General features: G+C 47.0%; 1 protein-coding gene across 1 annotated transcript in view; it reads left to right on the forward strand.

Annotated features, from left to right (window-relative positions):
* Window positions 1-21,615, forward strand: part of LOC135914259 (uncharacterized) — a 68,106-nt gene that overhangs the window by 46,374 nt on the left and 117 nt on the right. The window contains exons 16-20 of the mRNA XM_070541442.1: window positions 747-835; window positions 2,212-2,388; window positions 16,069-16,246; window positions 18,439-18,542; window positions 20,936-21,006. Coding sequence (XP_070397543.1) covers window positions 747-835; window positions 2,212-2,388; window positions 16,069-16,246; window positions 18,439-18,542; window positions 20,936-20,979 — 592 coding nt within the window. The 3' untranslated portion in view covers window positions 20,980-21,006. The remainder of the gene's footprint in view (window positions 1-746; window positions 836-2,211; window positions 2,389-16,068; window positions 16,247-18,438; window positions 18,543-20,935; window positions 21,007-21,615) is intronic.

Genomic DNA, 21,615 nt, shown 5'->3' on the forward strand with positions numbered 1-21,615 from the left:
GAGAGCCACGGCATACATGTAACAGCTAGTATATCACAGGGAACGTAGTCTAAGACGATCACTTTTGGAGATATCACTTTCCGTGAACGTTGACTGTCTGCTATACTAAGAGGACGAATATACTGTGTCTCGAGAAAAATGTTTCTCACGTACAAGTGCAAGTACACGAGAAAGAATAAAAATAGTCGAGACAAAGCACAATCATCCTCATGGAAAGACAAGCGTCACGCCTGACACAACACCACGCAAAAATGAAAGTATTCTCTAAAGTAAGCAATCCAAATTATGGTCTCGCGTACTGCAATATACAATAGTCGGACTGTAAACTGTTGTATAGAAAGGAATTAGGGTTTCTTCTTTCTTCCTTTATGTTTACCACAACGCAAAACTCATTCAACCCCAAAGTGTGCTGGACCAGACATCTGTCTGCCTTGTTTTGTTTTATTGACTTGAAGGGAGACGTTATTGTTATATAATTTAATCGTAGTGTGAAGTAAACCTTGAGAAAGAACAATGTCAAGTTGTCCTGAACTAGCTCCCCTCCAGCACTCTATAATGCTGCGGCTGGAGCAGAGCTTTCGTGCATCTATTGTTTGCTCTATTGTTTGTAAATCCTGCCGTAGAGCGTGCACGTTTCTTTTGCTGACTTAATGTAATCAGCGCGAGGTTGTTTTCTATTGAGCACACGGAAGAACAGCTAAATAACAACCCTAGCGATACATTACCAACGCCCTTCGTCCCCGTAGGATCACGTACTTCATGGCGAGTACCGCGTGCCTGAACACCCTGCTAGAAGAGAAATCCGATGGGCTTCTGGAGAGGTGCATCGTCGCCGGTAAGATCTGCGACGCCGCTCTACCGCTAATAGCGAAAGCCTCTATACAGATGAGATTGACAAATTTACTGCTGTAGCTGCTACAGTGTCTTAACTGTCTTGGGAAATTTGCCGAAGTAGTTTATCGTAACATATGGCCCACCGGGTTTCTTTAGCTAAATGGAAAAGGGAGGATTGCTTTCGCAATGAAATCGCGCCGCACTATAGGTATGCCGTGCGTTCCAGCTAACGCTAGCCAAGCTGTCCAACGAAAAAAAGTGTCAAAGTGCAAGATACTATTATCAGACCTAAAGTATTCGGTCGTCAGAAGTCTAATGATCGAACACAGTAGGTATTAAGATCGTATGATCTATCATGTTCTTTTCTTTTCGTTTTCTTTTTTTCTTTCTTGTTGAACAGCTTGGCTAACGTTAACTGGGACGCCCCATATATGTTAAAATTGTAAATTAAATGTTGGGGTTTTATGTGCCAGAACCACGATATGATTATGAGGCACGCCGTATAGTGGGGGACTCCGGATTAATTTTGACCACGTGGAGTTTAAACGCGCATCCAATGTACGCTAAACGGGCGTTTTTGCATTTCGCCCCCATAGAAATCCGGCCCACCGCGGCCGGGATTGGATCCCGCGCGCTCAGGCTTATTAGCAGCGCACAACCAAAGCCACTATATATGCGCCCCCACCGCGGGTACCCTATATAAATTCACATCTGTATACGTGTACAATAGTGGACAGGCCCAACTGTCCTTATGAATGGGTTACCCGTCATTGGATATTTTAAGCATCGCGAAAACGTACTAACGCAGATATATTTACTGGGACAGTGGAGGACATACCTGACAGCAGAAGCGCGGTGAACGGCATCTTAGAACGATGTAATCAATTCCATAATGCGCTATAGTGCGCTTACGGTTCACAGCTTTTGAACACAAAAATGACAATGTAGAAAAAAAAATGTATTCTTGATGACTGTCGCTGCCAACGCATTTACGCCAGTAAGTTCAATATCATCGCTTCTTGCAAAAAAAAAAGATTGCCTTGCACGCTTTCATTAAGCTCAACGTCACAAAACGTTGCTATATATAAAGCATTACTCTTGGAGTTTTGTGTGTTCCGGTATTCCGGTCTACGCTAAAATACGCTACGCTACGTATTCGGCTATGCTAAAATACGGTTAACATATACATGAGTACCAAATGCGTGAGGACTACGGTGTTTATTTTTTTTTTTCTCGGTGAAGTTTGGCACGACAGATAGCGACTGCTTAGCTGTCTCTGTTTCGGCACCGCAGATGCGTACAGGTGATCGAAACGGGGGACGAACTCACCGAGGCGCGCTGTACGTAAGCTCCGGGCGCGCACGCGCTGTGTTGCAGGTGTCCGCTCGTTCGAAGTGGTGCTGGCCCACGTCAGCTCGCAGATCTTCATCATCGTGGTGCAAGACCTGCTCCTGCTCTTCGTGGCGTTCGTCATCTTCGAGTTGCCCTCGCGCGGACCCATCTACGCCGTAATCATTCTCACGCTGCTGCAGGGAACCTGCGGCATGATGTTTGGTGAGCGCGGCCACCTCTTCTCGTTGGCGTTTTTTTCCCCCAAGTTTTCCAGTCACAACAGTGCCAAAACAGACAGCCTAGCGAGTGGAAGAAGCAAAATTGCGATGACACGATTCACATTCACATTGACAGTTCCTAACTCTGATCGCGAGGTAGGAGAATTCGAGATCCGCAAATGCTCAACGGCTCAGCAGCTTGTGCATGACTGGGCACGGTTGTGCTCGAACACGGAAGTACGAAAATTCCGGTGCATGTGCTCTTTAGGGCGTTGCAATGCAGGCGTGTGACGGACGCGTCTCGATCGTATGGAGCGTCGTCATGTCGCATCATTTCTTACAGCCCAAATGGCTGCTCATAGTGAAACTGGTGTGATAAATGAGGCAGTCGCAGCGCCATCTGGATGGTTCAAGAGGCGCATATATAGGATGGCGTGAGGTACCTCGGCTGTACTGAAACATTGGCCATACGCCGGCATTGAAATGCTTGTCATATATGAAGTCGCTGTACCACAGTTGTGAAGGTTTAAACTTGTTATATGCCAGTCAGTGAGCCGGTAAGTGCCAATGTGATCGGAGGTTGCATGTGCGATTACCATGGAGGAAGGGTACCGGTGCAGTGATTTGCGTCTTGGTTTTGGTGGTGTGCCTGGTTCCTATATTTTGTTTGTGCGCGCGCTCGCGCGCGCGTTTGTGTGTGTGTGTGTGTGTGTGTGTGTGTGTGTGTGTGTGTGTGTGTGTGTGTGTGTGTGTGTGTGTGTGCGTGTGTGTGTGTGTGCGCGCGCGCGTGGTGCATACGGATGCAGTGTTTTGTCGCCAAAAGCACGTTTGAATTTGCGCAAACGTGTGGACGAATACCGAAAAAGTCCATCGGAAGGATAAATTCAAAGCCCGTCCAAGATGGATGACGACAGGCGACGAAATTGATTGTGCATATGAAAACAAATGGACAGTGCGTGTTGAAAAGCTGACCAATTATGGCGAAAAATGTTTTGTTTACTTTTCTAAAAGTTAATAAGATAAATTCTACAGCCCGTTCACGTCGTTGTGTCACAAATACATGGAGGCGCCATACGTACACCATCAGTAGTGGCTGTCAATGCCTGCATCGCTGGCGTGTGATATACGGTCGACCTGCTCCATCAGTTGCTTCATTACAGACATTCTGGTCTCACAGAGCTGTGGCAGCCGAAGTAGCGTTTCAGGTTTTACTTAAGTGGTCCTTTCGTGTCAAATTGCAGTATCTACAGTGCATGTCATATAACTACGCGTAACGTTACGAATGATCCAAGCAATGCGGACCACCAGAGCATGGCGTGTTTTCGAGGTCACAATCATCAAGCTTTGCTCGTGCATACTGATGCAGTTCTCATAATGAGCTCGTTTTCATGTGAAATTGCAGCCCTTCGAGTAACGGCGGCCTCGTTGTGTCTGCGCAGGACTCCTTATCTCGTCCTTGTTCGATGATCCCGACGCGGCCACGATGGTCGCGGTCGGCGCCAACTACCCGGCCATGATGGTCAGCGGTGCGTGTCCATAGCAGCACGAGCCACTGGCCTAAAGCGGCTTATGCGCTTATTTGCCCCGTAATTCCTCAACGCGGTCATCGAGAACTTTTCCGCCACGTAGACGTCGCACTCTGTTTCGTCTATTATACGCAGCATTCGCGCTCGCGTATCGTACACAGGGCGCTTACAGGCTGGGCTGCTGGTTGTTTTCAAGGCAAGAATTGTAACAGGTATGCGGTCATACAAAACAATAAATGAGGAGCTAATATTGCATGATCCAGACTAAATTTACAAGTAAAATAGTTATGTACCACACCGCGCGATGTAGGCCGTTATCGAACGCCGATATATCTTACATCAGCACATTTTTGGGACAAATATCATATCTCCAAACTGGTGTCATCACTTCAAAAAAGATATTACTTCGTTATTACTACGTCTCAATACCGCCAATGAAACATGAATAACGAAATCGTGGGGTTTAACGCCCCGAAACTGAGCGCAGTGGCCGGGTTATGAGGCACGCCGTATCGTGGGGGGCTCCAGGAATAAATTTGACCAGCTAGCGCATTTTTTAACGCGCGCCCAAAGCACGGTACACGAGCATTCTTTCGTTTCGCGCGCACAGAAATGCGGCCGCCGCGCCCGGGAGTCGGACCCGCGACGTCGTTCCCATCAGCAGATCGCCATAGCCAGTGAACCACCGCGGCGGGTAGCAAGAGCTAACCTTCTAATTACTCATACAGATGAGTGATTAGAAGGTGAGCGAGTTAATTTAGCACTGCGGTTTATGTTGCAAGTAACATTGCTGTCCCCGCAATCTGCCAGGAAGTATTGTGCTAACATTCCACTGGGGGCGCTCTCGTCTTGTCCCATGACCTTGCTTCGCCGTGCTCGTCGCGGTCGCGCAGGCATCCTGTGGCCCCTGGAGGGCATTCCGACGGTGGTGCGCATCGCGAGCTACGTGCTGCCGCTGACCTTGCCGGCAGACGCCTTCCGCAGCGTCATGTCCAAGGGCTGGGGCCTCTCCCACACGAACGTGCTGTTGGGCCTCTTCGTCACCATCACGTGGGCCTGCGTGTTCCTCGCAGGCACCATCCTCTCCTTCCGCAATTAGTGATGGTGCGCCCCATATATATAGGTTCGAGTAGACACATGCATTTAGCGCGATGGAACTTTGGGGCCGAGGGTCGGGTAACTTTGCGCGTGACTGTGATTACGCGACAGGTGGGGGAAATGTGAAAGCGAAACATTTTGAAAACCTTGAAGTAGCTGGGATCGGTCCCCGGCTCCTCAGGGCTTGGAAGCTAGCGCTCCGTCCTACGCAGACTTCGAAAGCACAGTGATATCTCTTGTCGCAAGAGTTTAGTTTCAGCCCTCTTAGTACGACATCTTTCTAGTTCTAGCGTAGAAACTTGGAACAAAATGGACATTAGATAGTCGAGACATACAAAAGCGCTTGTATGTGTATCGACGTCTGTTTCGTTTTGTCCCAACTTTATGTGATAAGAACTAAAAAAGATACCCGTTATCGGCCTATGTCATGAAATTAGGAAATTTTCAGGCATAAGATGGCAGCCGCTGGCGCAGGACAGGAGCAATTCCATGTCGTTATTATCGCTGGGAGAGAGGCATTCGTCCTGCAGGGGACATGAAGATGATGATCTGCTATGGTAATAATAATAATATTTGGGGTTTTACGTGCCAAAACCACTTTCTGATTATGAGGCACGCCGTAGTGGAGGACTCCGGAAATTTTGACCACCTGGGGTTCTTTAACGTGCACCTAAATCTAAGCACACGGGTGTTTTCGCATTTCGCCCCCATCGAAATGCGGCCGCCGTGGCCGGGATTCGATCCCGCGACCTCGTGCTCAGCAGCCCAACACCATAGCCACTGAGCAACCACGGCGGGTGATCTGCTATGGTATCCCGACTAACTTTAATGCACTACTTCCCAAGTCATCGACCACGGCGTAAAACATTGCGCCCGCAGCGTCGACTGCACCATGGACGCCCACAAAGTAGAGACGTGCGAGGTTTGCACAGGGCAGTTCAATATATCAAGTCCACGGAGGCTTCAATGATTCGCATTTTGCTTGGAAGTTAGTATAATTAGTTTTCATCGGAAATCATTGTCATTGTTAACACGTATTCGATGTCTGCGTTTCCGCGCAGTGGCATAACGTAATTATGACGTGCTCTGTTACGCGATAAAATTTGGAATTTTTGCGGCCGACGGCAAATGGGAGTTAATCAGACTCGTAAGATGCGGTATCATCTGGTTCATTTGAGTTTCATTGTGAGCTTCCTCGTTACCTAGCCGTGTATTCAGTGCAACATCGCGGCGATGTCACTCTGTGCAGGCCAGACGAGGAGCCGCAACCGACGTAGATCTACCCCGTGGCATGGTGACCAAGGGCCACCATGTAACCTTTTTTACAAGGCCATTCCTACGTCACGTGTCATGCGATGCAAAGTGACACTTTGCGAAGTGAAGTCGCAGAAAGGCAACGGCGCGGCCCATTTGCAGCATTGTACCGCATCTTGGACAACGAGCTTGTGCTTATGAGTACCGGTTCAACAGCGTGCTTGCATGGTGCAACTGTTGGTGTTTGTTCTCCCAACGCACCGCGTACTATCCCCGTGATTATTCGCCAACCCTTTTATCTGTTTAATATTATTATTACTTCTGAGAAAAAGCAGTTGCATAACAGACGCATATGCATGTAATCCGAATTGTGTTTTTAGGCACTATAGCTGTACATTCAGACTTAACGCTTTGTGTATAATATTTTGTACAGAGTCACCTCTGTGGATATATGTATGCCCGTTACCGACAAGACTGTGCGCCTCCCCCCTCTCTCCCATTATACTGCGCATCAAACAGCGCTACTCACGTAGTGCTGCCACGATTCTTATGGCGCAGGAACGCCGTCATGCAAGCAGGCCCAGCATGACACAACATGACAAGAAATGTGTACAGACACGTCAAGTGACCTGATAAACATGCGCCACGCTTTTAAAAACTGCAGCCCACTGCGATTTTGATCTGAGCTAGTCTTCTCTCGTTGCTGCTGTTGTCGGCGCTTAAGCTTGAAGGCCCCTCGCCTTCGCTCAGGGGGTCCGCGAGAAAGAACAGTGAGGACAGTGTTTGTCATCTTTGGTTAAAATCGCTCTGGACATCTGTCCTTTGAAAGAGGCGCTATGCGTGCTTGCGGCTGTTCGGATTAACGTCTCCGGTGCCTACAGTGTGAAATGTGCGAGCGCAGTCTTGAACCAGGCATGCTGTAGACGCTGGTTACGATTCCACGCATGCCTTAAGACGTTTTCTGAAGTGATCTGCGGCGTGAGCATTGAGTAATGCTGTCGCGAGTTTAGCAATTTGCGCCCAGAACTTCCAAGCTGTTATCCCCCGTTATCATTGGCCGATGCGACATGATTCCGTGTTCGACATTACTATTTCGCTTACTGTGCGGCATAGCTTAGCTAGTAGCCTGTACCTCGTTCTCGCTTTATTTAATGTCAACATGCGACGAACGCAAAGTGCAACACGGAATCGCATCATTGCTTGCTTCTCGTGTGTGTTCCTGACGTATTCTTCTTGAATCTATATTATCGTACAAATGAACATACGTTTTCTTTGTAAGAATAGTTCATTTTGGAATCGCTCCACACACGTGAGCAGTATATCTGGTTAAATTTTTAGTGCTTTATGCTCTAATACGTTTGTTCTGTTTATTCCTTTTTATAGGTATACTGGAATAAATTGATACTATGTCCAACTCTGAATCTCGCAAGATATAGAAACACCGCAGCGTCAGCATTACGCGTCATACTATTTTCATTATTTTGTATTATTCTCTTTAAGATGGTGAGAAAACCGAAAACAAGGTAAAAGCGGTAAAAGCGGGAGATTTTACCTTGTTCTCGTTTTGCTCATCGTCTTGAATTTCCGTCTCCCGCCTTCCCCGTCTTCCCCGGGTTTTCTCCGTCTTTAAGCATCTACCGGCCAGCTCAAAACACTGTTCAACAAAGAGATTAGTATCCCTCTTTCGAACGTAAAATAAGCGTAATGTAAAATGTATATATAAATACATTTACTGTGACGTCCTATACTGCGAGAAAAATATGTAACGTGTAAAAAACACGCGTCACGCGCTAAGTTTTCAGCGCGGCCAGGTCACGGCTTTGAATTCGGGCCGTGGCTGCCGTGTTCGTGTACTTTGTTGATTTATGTTGGAATAGAGGTGCTCAAAATTAATCCGGAACCCCCCACCACGGCGTCCCGCGTATAGCATGCATACTGCAGTTGGCGACGTTAAGCCCGACAAATATGTTTTCTTGCACGAGTCGACAGCGTTCCAAATGCTTATATATGTGACCTTCCACACGCCGCTTACATGCGAGCCGCACGTGGCATAAGAACCACCCAACTTTCTATTGAGATTTTTGTTTTACTTCATTCAGATCAATTTCGTGGCGTGTGTTGCAATTACGTTTATTGTTTTCCTGGCAGCAGTCGCCAAAAAAAGAAACAAAAAACCTATATATTCTTTCCGTTACCTCTGTCTTCCCTGCCCCCGCCCACATACACGGACGCACATTTTTTAATCTCGAAGTCATTCAAACTCGTGCCTATTTCTTTACCTTTTATATATGTAAGTTTCTTATCGCACTCCTATAGCGTTCAATGCTAGCTAGTCAAAGCAAAATCTCACGTCTGTTAAATTTTATCACATGTATTCGCTCGAGCTTACGTGTTCGTATATTTAGCCTCCACCGTACATACAAGGTTGATGTGGCCACGAGTCACACCGACATGAAATTCAGTCCATCCGTTCCAAAAACAAGCAGACTGGAACCACCTTTCAGCCTCCGTCACCTCCATAACCGATGTCAATGCCTTCAAGACTGCTGTCTTTGATTATTTTTAAGTAATATTGTTGGTTGTTAGTAACTGATATCACGTACACTTTGCTGAATTTTTTTCTATATTTATGCATTTTTTGTAACCCCTGCTCCTCTCTGTAAATGTTTCGGCCCCGAGAGTAAATAAATTAAATGAAATATTCTACCTCAAGTTTGCAACGTGTGAAGCATCGCGTCAGCATTGCAGTCGTCGCCGTCGTCTGCTCTTATTGTCGTGCTGTATCGCAATTGTTTCTTGCCGTCCTGATCAGTTGAGCCGAGCTTTTGTACATCCCGTTACGCCCAAGCTGTGTGACGCGCGCACCTCTGACAGCGCTATATATAGCGCCGGACAAAGCTGTTTGCTACCATGATGCTATAAGCCCAGGCTTAACTTGTTCGAAATAACGCCTCACGTGAACGCACCGAAGGAAACGCAAAGAGCATCTTGGACGCGTTACCCCATACTAAGCGACATGAAATATAGTGATACAAATAAACAAATACGCCTTTTGTTTTTTCGATGGAAGTTCCCGTCCCTTCTACAAGTGCGTTCTGTTGATTTTGTTAACTGCATCGTTATAAGATTATGAATTACGGTCCATATCTATACTACATTATGGCGGTAACATCCACGTGCGCTCGTTCTTTCAGTGACAAAACTTTATTGGCGACAAGGATCAAAAGGTCATTAAGCGGCCAGGAACCCGTAGGCCCTGGCGGCCTCCTCAGCCCGCTAGACGACCCGATACTGCGCGCTGAGCAGAGCAGCCTCCCAATCCCAAATTGCGAGCCATCGCGCAGGTGGTAGTCCAGGCAGCACTTTTGACAATTTCTAGTAAGTGCAGCGGGGCGTGGCACTTTCGGAGGCACGCGACGTTTCTGCGCAGGCGCGAGTAAGAGCAGGTTCGAGAGAGGAAATCTGGGGGCTTTTGCTCCTTGAATGTCTGACTTTGCCTAGGCACTACGTAGGAGAAGTTTCTTAGCTCGTGTTGTGTGCGTTTGGACCCTAGGCGTGCCGGCATTGCGGAGTGGGGTCGAGTTTTACGCTGCGACGCTGGCTACCCGCGCGGTGAGGCAGTGGGCACGGACGTCCCATTTGTTGATCGCTGTGTTTGAAGGTACGTCGGACAGACTTTCTCGCACCTGCGACGCTGGTCCTGAGTCAGCCACGCCGGATTAAACCTTTCTTGCCTGTTACGGCGCTCTACCTTCGAAAAAACATCACAGATTTTTTTTCGGGGGAGCAGTAGGGGCCGTAGTAGAGGCCCGGCCTGCTCTCCTGGTTCAGTATATCTTCGCTGTTGGCAGGCTTTTCGTATGCTGCTATCCGCGACCTTTCAGGAGCATTTTGAGTGGTCCCTTTTGAGTGAAATAAACGCACAGCGCCTATAGCAACCACATTTGAACGCCACTGCCTGTTATCACGCCGTGATATCACGCTGGATTATTGACTTTGCGTCTAGCCCACGTTAGGTTAGTGTAAAAGGCGTTAAGGTGGCGCGGCGCATTCTCACAGTGGTTACGGTGTGCGGATTTTTTATCTTTGCGTCTCGGCCACGTTTGGTTAGGTTAACGTTAAGTTGGGTTAACGTTAACTTAGGTTAGGCTAGCGTAAGAGGCGTTAGGGTAGCTCGAAGTATTCTTATAGCGGTTGCAGGGGCGTCGAGCATCACCGACGGCCTTTCAGCCACTTGCGTTCAACCGCGCGGTTGCTAAGGCGAGCGCCTTCTAGATTTTCAATATATGTGGCCCGGCCTCTGCTAAGGTGCCGATACTGCTCCCACGGAAACATCTGTGCTGTCGTTTTCAAGGTACATAGCCGTGAGGCGCGAGAAAGCTCTGATACGGCACGACTGACTTAACACGAGCGCCGCAGGTGCGACACAATTTGTCCGACACAGTGGTCGCCAAATGGGGTATTAGTGCCCGCTGCTTCACCTGTTTCACCGCGCCCGAAGCCAGCGTCCGAGCGTAAACAAACTCGACCCCACTCCGCAATGTCGGCACGCCTAGAGACAAACTCATACAACACGCGCTACGAAATGTCCTCTGTAGCGCCTAGGCAGAGTCATATATTCAAGGAGAAAAAGCCCCCACATTTTCGTTCTCGCACCCGCTCCTACTCGCGCATGCGCACGAAGGTCCGGCGCCTCTGGAAGTGCCACGCCCCGCTATACTTACTAGCAATTGTAGAGTCGCGGCCGGGCAGGCCCATAACGTATGAGGTCTATTCGATTCAGACAAGTTTCTCTGCACCTTCTGCACCTATTCACGGTGTGCTGCACCTAGTCCTTCGATTCCCCAAGGTGCAGCGATGCACCCTGCACCCCCGTGCACGATTGAATGGGGTGTAAGTCAAGGTGCCGCCGTGCTGCAGTGCACCCTTGAACCCTGCAGCGAGTGGGTGCAGCCCGGCACACTATAACTGGCACCCCCTGCACCTTTTCGTTTGTGGTGCCATGCACCTTTTTCTGAATCGAACCTATGATTAACGTCCGCTCGTCTGTCGTGGCGCCAGGGTCAGATTTCATTGTGTTCCCCACGATAAATGCTGGAATATAGCTTAAAGTTGGCGAGGGTGCCCATTTGCAATCTCCGCCAAGTGACTTCTTGTCTTTTACTTGGAGAGTTGTCGCCTGCAGGGTATAGCTTCCTCCTCAGGCGATAGTGGGTCGTGATCACCTGGAAGGAGACTATCCGATCGCTCGCCAATGCCAAGTCATCGTGGCTAAAAGCGCGGTCGGTAAAATCTCGCGCGATGGAGTGGGCCCCTTCGTCCCCGCCAAGGAGGAAGGCGCCGGTGCCCAGATAATAATGACGGGACGCCGATATGAGTTTCCTTTGAGGATGCTATACGTATAAGCGCGGTCAGAGATACGCCCTTTGGGGAAATTATCAACAGATGAGTTGGAGTCACTGCTTATAATATTGCAGTACGTGCGCTCGCGCTCGCTAGGCCGAAGATGAAGGGCGCGCGTCGCGAGCGTTGAATCTAAAGGCCCCGTTCTTGATATCGGTACGAAACATTACGTTGCTTCGAACGCCTGCTGCAATCAAGCTGTGCTGTTATTAAGCTACCTGTACTGCGATCGTCTTCGACTATTCGTCTTCGGCTTTTCGTCTTAGGCTATTCACGGCAAGCCCAGCTAGAAGACGTTTAGCAGTGAGCAAAAGCTACAATGAGCGCGGACGAAGAAACCGATGCCCAACCGGGCGGTTCCCATTTGTCGAACATCGCAAACCCTCCGATGAATGACGCGGGCTCGCCGCCAGGCGTCGGAGACGCGCCGCTTATGTCGCCCGATGTCATGTCGCCTCCTCAGAAAGCCCACGGACCGCGACATGGCACGCCGGCCGTGCGTGTCGCCGACCTCGAACTGTGGTACGGGAGCGGCAACAAACGGGTCGACATCTTCAAAGGAGTCAACATGACCGTGCCCCGCGGCGGCATCTACGCGCTGCTTGGGTCCTCCGGCTGCGGCAAAACGACGCTCCTGCGCTGCATCATGGGCCGCAAACATTTCCAGAAAGGCGACGTCCGGGTGTTCGGCGTGGCGGCTGGCACTCCCGGCTCCAAGATACCGGGCCCGAACGTCGGCTACATGCCGCAGGAGCTCGCCCTGTACAATGCGTTCACCATAGAGGAGACGCTGCGGTTCTTCGCCCGTCTCTACCTCATGGACCCTCAGCAGTGCAAGGAGAGGGCCGACTTCCTCATCGCGCTGCTGGACATTCCCGACCCGAAGCGGCTCGTGTCGTACCTGAGCGGAGGCCAGAAGCGGCGCGTGTCACTCGCCGTGTCGCTCATACACAGCCCGCCGTTCCTCATCCTGGACGAGCCGACCGTGGGCATAGACCCCGTGCTGCGCAAGGCCATCTGGAACCACCTGAAGACGCTCTCCGAGCGCGACAGCATGACGGTCATGATCACCACACACTACATCGACGAGGCTCGCCTCGCCGGCACCGTGGCCTTCCTGCGCGAGGGCACCGTACTGGCCGAGGAGTCGCCCGCCAAGCTCATGGAGCAGCACAACACGCACAACCTGGAGGAGATCTTCCTGCGGCTCGCCAAGCAGGACAAGTCGTCCTTGCCGCCAGCGCCCGAAGTCGTCGCTGTCGAGGATTCGCAACCCGAACAACATGTGACGCAGCTCTCGTTCATGGCGTCTGCCCTGGAGCAGCGCTCCAGGGTGAACAAGAAAGACTTTAAGCGGTCAATGGCGAGGGTGGGCGTCTTGTTCAGTAAGAACGTGATTAAGTTCAGGCGCAGCTTGGGCCTGTTCTTGTACAGCATGTTACTCCCCGCCATCGAAGTGAGCACGTTCTGTGCTGTCATTGGCAAGGTGCCCACCGGACTGAGGATAGCCGTCGTCAACGAGGAGGCTGCATCGCCCAGCGCAACCCCTCCGCTCGTCAGCACCGCTTTCTTCGACGCCATGGACAGCGCCGTCTTGCCACGGGTGAGCTCGTCACGCAGGCTGCTGTGTTGGCAATTACGTCAAACCGCGGAAATGCTAAATTTGCAATGATGTTCCCATCGAGGTTGCAGTGTAGCTTAGTTAATGAGCTACCTAGTTAATCAGTAAGCACTGATAACAAGATCTACATGAAAATCACGCAGTTGCCGGACTCGCAATGAAACTTAAACAAGGATGTGAACTTGCAAGCTCACTGTGAAGTTTTCATCGGGGTTCTAAATTTAACAGGTACAGGGCACGACAACCATCTCGAGAAAATGATTGTCGTGAGTATTTCCGCGCTGCTACTCATACGACTTATCAGACCACCACGCACGTTAAGTGGAGCAAGCGAAACTTATAATCACGATTGGTCGATGTCGCCAACGGTTGAAGATGCAAACCCGTGCGAGGTACGCCTGAAAACACACTGCTTTTAATCTACACATGCTGCCGCAGCCAACCAGCGAGCCTTCAAGTCGGTGCAAACTCGTCGGCCTCCTTTATATTTGCGGAAAACAAATTGTAAATGGTTTACTTGGCACGGCATTAGGCAATATTTAAAACATATTTTCATGGAAGGCCATACCAGGAATATAATTTGTTGTAAATATAAACAAGTTAGAAGAGTTGCTCTGTGAGTTATACATATCCGTTCCACACTCATTTTTCGAAGTTACAAGGGTACAAAATTTGTTCAGAAATACAGATTAGAAAAAAACATAAGATCAAAGCACCGAGTAGCCAACATCCGCACAAAAACACCGCAATCCTGAAAACTGTACCCATGGATCAAGAGCGTCTGAATATATTTATTTGTAGCTTACATTAATTCCTTACACTGCATGCTTCAGTTTTGCAGGGTCTCCTGTATTTACAAATTTGTTGTAGATAAGTATAACAGTTTAAATGTAAAGCTTGTCGGTTTTTAACATCTGGATTGTCATTATTGGTCACAATATTGAGATATGTTAGTAACGTAAATTTACAGATTTGCAACTTCATGGTTCATTTTTATTTTCTTAAAGATTTCAATATTGGGAAGTCAGGGGGAAGGCGGGAGATGGAAATTCCAGGACGATGAGCAAAACGGGGACAAGGTGAAAGCAGGAGCCAACGTTTCGGCAAGTGGACTTGTCTTCTTCAAGGCGACATATGCTTTCCTCGCCAAGGGGAGAGGGCGTGAGGCGGGTGGTTGCGGCAACGAGCGAAGTTAGCGGCGAGGGTGTAGAAGTGAGAATAAACGAGTGCTGTGCACAAGGCCAGGGACACGGCCGTCTGTCAGTCACGTGTCATCGGCCGTGTGTCAGCCGGCGTGTCGACGGCGTGCACAGCACCCCTCTATTACCTGTTTCGCTGGTGGCAGAAGGAGTGGCAGAAAGCGGTGTTCGTGAAAAAAAAAAATTTTAAGAAAGTACTGAAATGGCATAAATAAATAAAGAAAAAACGAAATAAAACCCTAAGCAACCAAACTAAGTGTTGTTGCCTATATATAGCTTCAAATCTAATATAGCGATTAGATTCTAAAACTCCCTTTGAAACTTTTATGCCTATCGGTTGCAATGTCTTGAATTTATGCATGGATAAGGTAGGATTCTCTCTATTTTTTTTTTCTCGTTCAGAACGGAAATTTTTCTGTAAGATGTAGAGTTTAAGTTCATCAAAGTTATGACCTGGTTGGTTGAAACGCTGGGCGATAGATTTGGCAAGCTCTTTAGCTGTGTCCACGCGGTGTCCGTTTAATCTGTCGTTCATTGATTGTCCTGTTTCACCAATATATTGTTTCTTGCAGAAAGAACATTCAAGCATAGAAATCACATCCGGACTTGTACAAGTGAAGCTAGATTGGACTTCGTGTGTATAACTATTTGCGGTGCTTTTAATTTTAATGTCGCTTTGAAGGTGCCTGCAGGTTTTGCATCTGAGGCTACATCATACTTTTACTACGGGAGAATGATGATGTCTGACTTTTGCGTGCACTAACCTTTCTTTAATGTTCCTGTTGCCGCGATAGGTAACCCTTGGTACATCCGGGAACGCTTTTCTGAGGCGCCCGTTACTTGATAATATTGGTGGTATTTTCGTAGGGTATTTTCATATAATATTGGCAAGTGTTGCAGAAACATTGACTTTATACCACTCGGAACATGCATTTGGATTGTGGTGGGAATGAGACGATTGTGTCATATTGACGAATACAAGCTGGCTTGTATCCCAAAAAACAAGAAAATATACATTAATATCCGAGGGGGCAAGCATAGTGCAAGAGTGATATGTGGCACCTCTCCACGGTGAAACAGTGCAACCAATGCGTATACCTTCACGTAAATAAAAAGGAGCGCAGGGACAGTTATTTTGCTTGCATACTATATTCTATTGCCGGAAATTGTATTTTATGCTGTTCTGTCCATGTTTATTTGCGTAGGAGAGTAATTTATTTCGTTTTGAGCTAGCGCGTGTTGAAAACTGACGCTGCCTTGTGCGAACAAAAGGAGTCACGAGGACCGGTGGGTGCATTCGCGCATGGCCTCCGAGACTGCCGCCACGTCCAGTAAGCAGCGTTGTCGGCGTCCGTACACAGCTTTAAGAAGCGACTGCGCAGATCGAAAATTTCTGCTTTAAATATTTCTACTCCTTCCCAAAGAAACAGCTGCGTGTTTAGATACTTCAAATGATAGGCGTTCCATTCCACTACAATGTAGAAAGTTCTTGAATAACGGTAGACAGTCTCTTTAAATAAATTAACATAAAAATGTTCCTGACAGTCGGTACCTTACAGACACTAACCAACCATTTGCTGCAGGTAAACTACGACACCCTCAGCAGTGGCATCGAATCTGTGAAAACGGGCACGACGTACGGAGTGGTACACGCCAAGGTAAACCTCACGGCCAGCCTCAAGGCCCGCTTCGGCACCACTGTGAAGCTCAGCGAAGAGCTGCTAGATTTCGCCTCTTTGCACGCCCACCTGGACATGTCCAGTAAGCACTTCTGCGTATTCATGCAGGTCAGCTTGTTTGGGTGAATAAGTACAGTGCATGCCCTGCCTTCAACTTGGCGTTCCACCCGGATTCCTTTTCCGTTTTCCGATTTTCTTCGCTCGCCCCCCCCCCCCCCACCTCCCCTTAGATTTCTGTGAGGATCATGTCAGTGTCAGCTGTTCCAGAGAAACCAAAGGGGAACACTTACTCAAACCAGAATCTTGAATTGTGCTCTTAGAAATCTCACAAATGTTTGTTTCAAGCCAAGAGATAACTTGCTGAGAAAACGACCTCAAACTTAGAAATCTCTACTCGGCAACCATTGCCCCAAATTTGATTGATGCACTTGAAAGGAAACGTTCAAATTCATTAATTGTATCAAGCAGGTCCTTTATTTAGGCCGGCTATATTTTAATAATGATCTTAACTATCCGTAAAATTTCAAAAGGAAGTTATTGCAGTTCTGTAACTGCAACTAATAATACGTCTAAAGCGATCAAAATTGATTATTATATGCTGCTCTGAAATGCACCAACAATCTGTGAGCAGGAATTTTGCAAAATCCTCATAAACATTGCGACAGTTTCATGTAAGCTGTAAGTTTATTATATCAAGTTTGTCCGCTTTAGATGCTCTAACAGATGCAGTTGACAGAACTGTGATATCTGTTTTTTATGTAGAGTTACGAATGTGTAAACTTCGCGCGTGCTTCTTTTTGTTTGTTTCTTTCTTTCTTTAGCTTACCAAGTTTGGGAATTTTCACCAGAAAATTCAGGCCCTAAGTCAAAATTCTGCTATCTAAGGTCACTGTTTTTAACTTTCCCTCTCAAATGTAACAAACTTCACTGAAATCGGCCCAGCAGTTTTCTCACAAAATCATTTCTGATTTTTACATGTATTTGAGTAGGCGGCATCGGAGTTGGCCCCGAGCTTAAGAACTAGAATAATTCTGTGCTTACCGCTATTCTGATTTTGCTGAAGATTAGAAGCGAGGTCAAATTTTATGCCCCGGATCGCTCAATGTAGAACTTGCTATTGTCATTTGCTTAGTCTGTCAGTAAAACAATGTGAATGTGCCTTCGAGTGAGCCACTAGATCGTATAGTCCACATGACACTGCCCCAGCAAATAACAGGAGCCAATCTCGAACGACATGCTTTGTCATACTGCAGGCGCCAAAAACTGCCAGGTCGCGTCACGTCCTTGGTGACGTCAAATACGCTATTCTTTCATACACCCTCCTACGAAGCGCGCAACCAAAGGCGTCTTCGTTTTTGTTGCTTTTTCCATGACAAACCAGGCAAGTAACAGTGACAAGCGTTGTATCGATGATATTACTGAGAAAACTGAGCAATGTAGCGGTAAGCGCGAAATTTCCCTTTTTTGTTTTAGTTTTCAGGGTACAAACGAAGGTCATTGCATAGTCTGTGCCGGTGGTAATATAGGAGCCCAAGGCCTGCCGAACCATACGTGCTGCCTGCTTTGAGTCAGTCGCCTGCAGAGAGAGGACAGCGTTACTTCCGTAAAACAAGATCTGCTTAAAGATTAGGACGTAACAGAAAGCTCAAAATAACCAGCTTTGTGAAATGAGCCGCCATTCCGTCTCCAAGTGAATACAATCATCATCAATTGCTCACTGAGCAGCGTGAAGTATCCCGACGAATCATCCTGTAGGAAAAAAAAGTATAAAGGAAGCCAAAATTATCGTTCTTTCTTTTTTTACTTGATTGTAGCGTGGTATCCCTCCAGTCGGTATGCGCGATTTGTTCTCGTTTTCTCCTTCTACCGATATGCCTGACCAAATGGCCTAGGCAGAAGCTCAACTACAGCGCATATCTGGACATGCGCCTTGGAACGCTAATCAATCGCTTTAGTTTTACTTTGTATTTTTTTAACAGCACCTCACCCAAATTTCGTGGTGTCTCTCGCAGAAACCATAAACACGTATATCATGTTTCCTTGGCAATAGTAATTATTGATCAACACAGGATATCCCTACCACGGACCTTCAACATCTGAGAAATAGTGTTGCCGTACGCCTTTGTATCACTGCGTCAGCCCCGAACACATTTTATGCTTTTTAATATGCCCAACAATAGGCGTTTGCACTATTGTGTCTGCGACGGATTTCGGTGCTAATTTCGGTTCTACCCAGCATCATAACGGAAGCTCCCCCGTTTTCTCACGCTGCAGACCAGCAAGTGTCCATGACCATGGCGAAATACTTGGCGAAAGCGCTGGCAACGGCGTTGCCGACATCGACGATCGACATGCTCTACTTCCAAAGCGTTCTTGTGGTGGGCATCAAATTTCACTTTGCTGTGTTTGCTTTAATGCCACAAATGCAATAGCGATAGTATTTATTTAACGTGAGTTCCACCTTTACATAATTGACGCATAGGAGACTACGCGTAGTGTCACCGAATATCATGCAATGGGTCGCCCTTTGTAGCAGATAAGTTCCTAGCCACCTCATCATCATCATCATCATCAGCCTGGGTATGATGATGATGATGAGGTGGCTAGCCACCTACGCAGCATTAAAAACGCCCGTTACTTCTTATTTATGCTGAGGTAAAAGTTATGTCCAAGTGAGAATAAACAGAAATAGTTGTGCGCTACCGTGTGCCGCAAAAATATAATTTCGCTTTTGTGAACTTCAGGCACGTCAAATCCCAAGTATTCGTATGGGATTATTATCCGAATTTTGTTAAACCCAAATAAAGAAATACGTGAACACAAAAGAAAACACGTTCTTGCTTGCGTTCGTTGATTACTTTTGTGTAAAGACCTCAACCCCTATAAGGATTATATGAGTTATGTTCACCACTATTTTCAAGAGCCTATAGAACCTGCAAGGACGTCTCAACAAAAAAACCAGCGCGAAAAAGGCGTGGAAAAACAAAGAAACGTCAAACACGGACGCTGACCCGCAACTAATATTCTATTTGCAACGAAACAGAAAAGTAGAAAACCACAAAGAAAGAACAGAAGTACCCTCACATGTGCACGGAAACGAAAGATGCAAACACGTGGAAACCTCGTGGCCGGATAATCAGGATCTGATTATCCGGCCACGAGTGTCGTACCTATATACTACCGTATATAGGTACGACACTTCTGCTTGTGACAAAGCCGTCGAAGGTTGACTGACGCATCTGTCACAGTATGTGACGCATGTTTTTGCGCGATGTCGTGGCGCCACCAAGTGCAATGATTCTCCGACACACTTAAAGAAAAAATATTGGTTCCAGTGCAACCCACTTTGAGGTTCTGCGGGTTGTCCGAAACGCATTGCTATTCTCTGCGACCTCTCTCTGCGTGTCGTCTGAAAGCCAACACCTTAGGGATATAATACTACTAGACGTGGCGAACATCAACTTATCGAATACGAATCGAATACGAATAAGAGGTATCAAATATCAAACCAAATATAAAAAAAATGAAACGCTGATGCACATATTTACAGCACAAGTACTTATTTCTGTGTAATTATTTACCATAGCTTTACTGGTTGGTGTAAAAAAAAAAAAGACAGCTAACTATCGGTGACAAAGAAACAATTTTAAACACACGACAACTAAATATTATACAAGAAAATTGTACGTATAGCCTCTCCACAACTTCAGAGCCTAGCTGCAGACACGCTTTCCAAGGAAGACTGTGTTATAAAGGTTATAAACAGGGATAAGGTGCCTCAGAAAGGCTGGCCAACGTATTGATAGGAGAACCTATCTTCGTCAAAGGCGGCCTCGTAATCTGTCAGCCCCATTCTTGATTTTGGATACCTGAAAGAGTGACTTCTGTATGACTAGCTTTCTAAAGACTATCACCAGCTGCCGTAAATAGGTCAGAAGTTCTGGAAAAAGAAAATCTCCTGATGGAATTCTGTGCCGTATGCATATGTAAAAGTGTCCGTATCAAGAAAAATTTGACAGGTTATTGCGTAGAAGCTAAGACTGCTACATGACTAATAGACTGTCAAGAACACTAAATGACAGGCTTCAAGAAAAAATTGCAGGTTGTCATGTGTAGGATTCCGCTGCTAAACCGAAAGCAAAGCTTGTTGTCCACTTTGTTTCTGCATTGCCTCTAACTTTTTGTCGTTGTATCACTTGTGATAATTTGCGATACATTGTCTAGCAGATGGAGAACTGTAACCAGACTTTAGCATTCGGTTGCTACGGAATATTTGGCTAGCTTAAAATATTCGAAAATAACGAATAGTTACTTTTTAAATACGAATACCAATGGTTAAGACGTGGTATTAGATTCCTATTCGAAACTTCGATTATTCAACCACCCCTAAATTGCTACATATGTGTTGATCGCTATCCATCGATTAGGTTTGACTTCCCAAAGCCACACAGACTATGAGAGACACCGTAGTGCAGAGCATCGGGCTAACTTTAGCACAACGGTACTGCACATGAGCGTTTTTGAATTCCGGTTCATTAAAATGCGGCCACCGCAGCCCGGATTCAAATCTGCGTCCAAGCATCTCCTGCCATCATAAGTCAAAAATTAGCTTTCGTGCAATTATAATGCGATGCATTAAACCATACTGCACTGCCTAGACTCCCTGTAATGGTATATTCACCTTGCAAATTCAATAAACACGTATGTGCGACCGCATGTGCGACATTGCAACATTTGACCAATCGTTCCTTGCGCGTTGTCTTGGCGACAGAGGGAAGAGCCTGTTATCGGCAGCAGGGAACCGACGTTCACTGAATTTGTCGCTCCCGGGCTCATCATCACGTAAGGGACAAGATTGATTGATTGATTGATTGATTGATTGATTGATTGATTGATTGATTGATTGATTGATTGATTGATTGATTGATTGATTGATTGATTGATTGATTGATTGATTGATTGATTGATTGATTGATTTTGTTTAACACCCAAAAGCTTAAACTGGCTATTGAGATAGTGGAAGGCTCTGGGGTTAATTTTGAGCGTCAACTGCTCTTTAACGTCCACCGAAATCGAAGCACACAAATGCTTTGCGTTCTGCCCATGGGAACCGAACCCGTGCCATCACGCTCAGCAGCAGAAAGTGTAGAGCTATACAAATGCGCTCCTTACTACAGAGAAAATGCAGGCACAGCTCAAACTAGCCACATTTCAGAATTTGCGCTTCAGGAACGACAATGTACTTAAGAAAATGTTTTGTGCCTCAATGTAAATTAGCCAGTCATAAATGCATGACTAATGAGCTTACTACTAGTGGTCGCACAGTTCTGACCTCCGCCCTTGAGCATACATAAAGATTGAAAAATAAAATACATTTATTCGTGATTACTCACATGTGAGTGACAGAAAAGAAGCACGGAAAGCGAACGTTTTCTTTCTTATGACCTCGGC

The sequence above is a fragment of the Dermacentor albipictus genome, chromosome 6 (assembly GCF_038994185.2).
Source record: "Dermacentor albipictus isolate Rhodes 1998 colony chromosome 6, USDA_Dalb.pri_finalv2, whole genome shotgun sequence".
NCBI lineage: Eukaryota > Metazoa > Arthropoda > Arachnida > Ixodida > Ixodidae > Dermacentor > Dermacentor albipictus.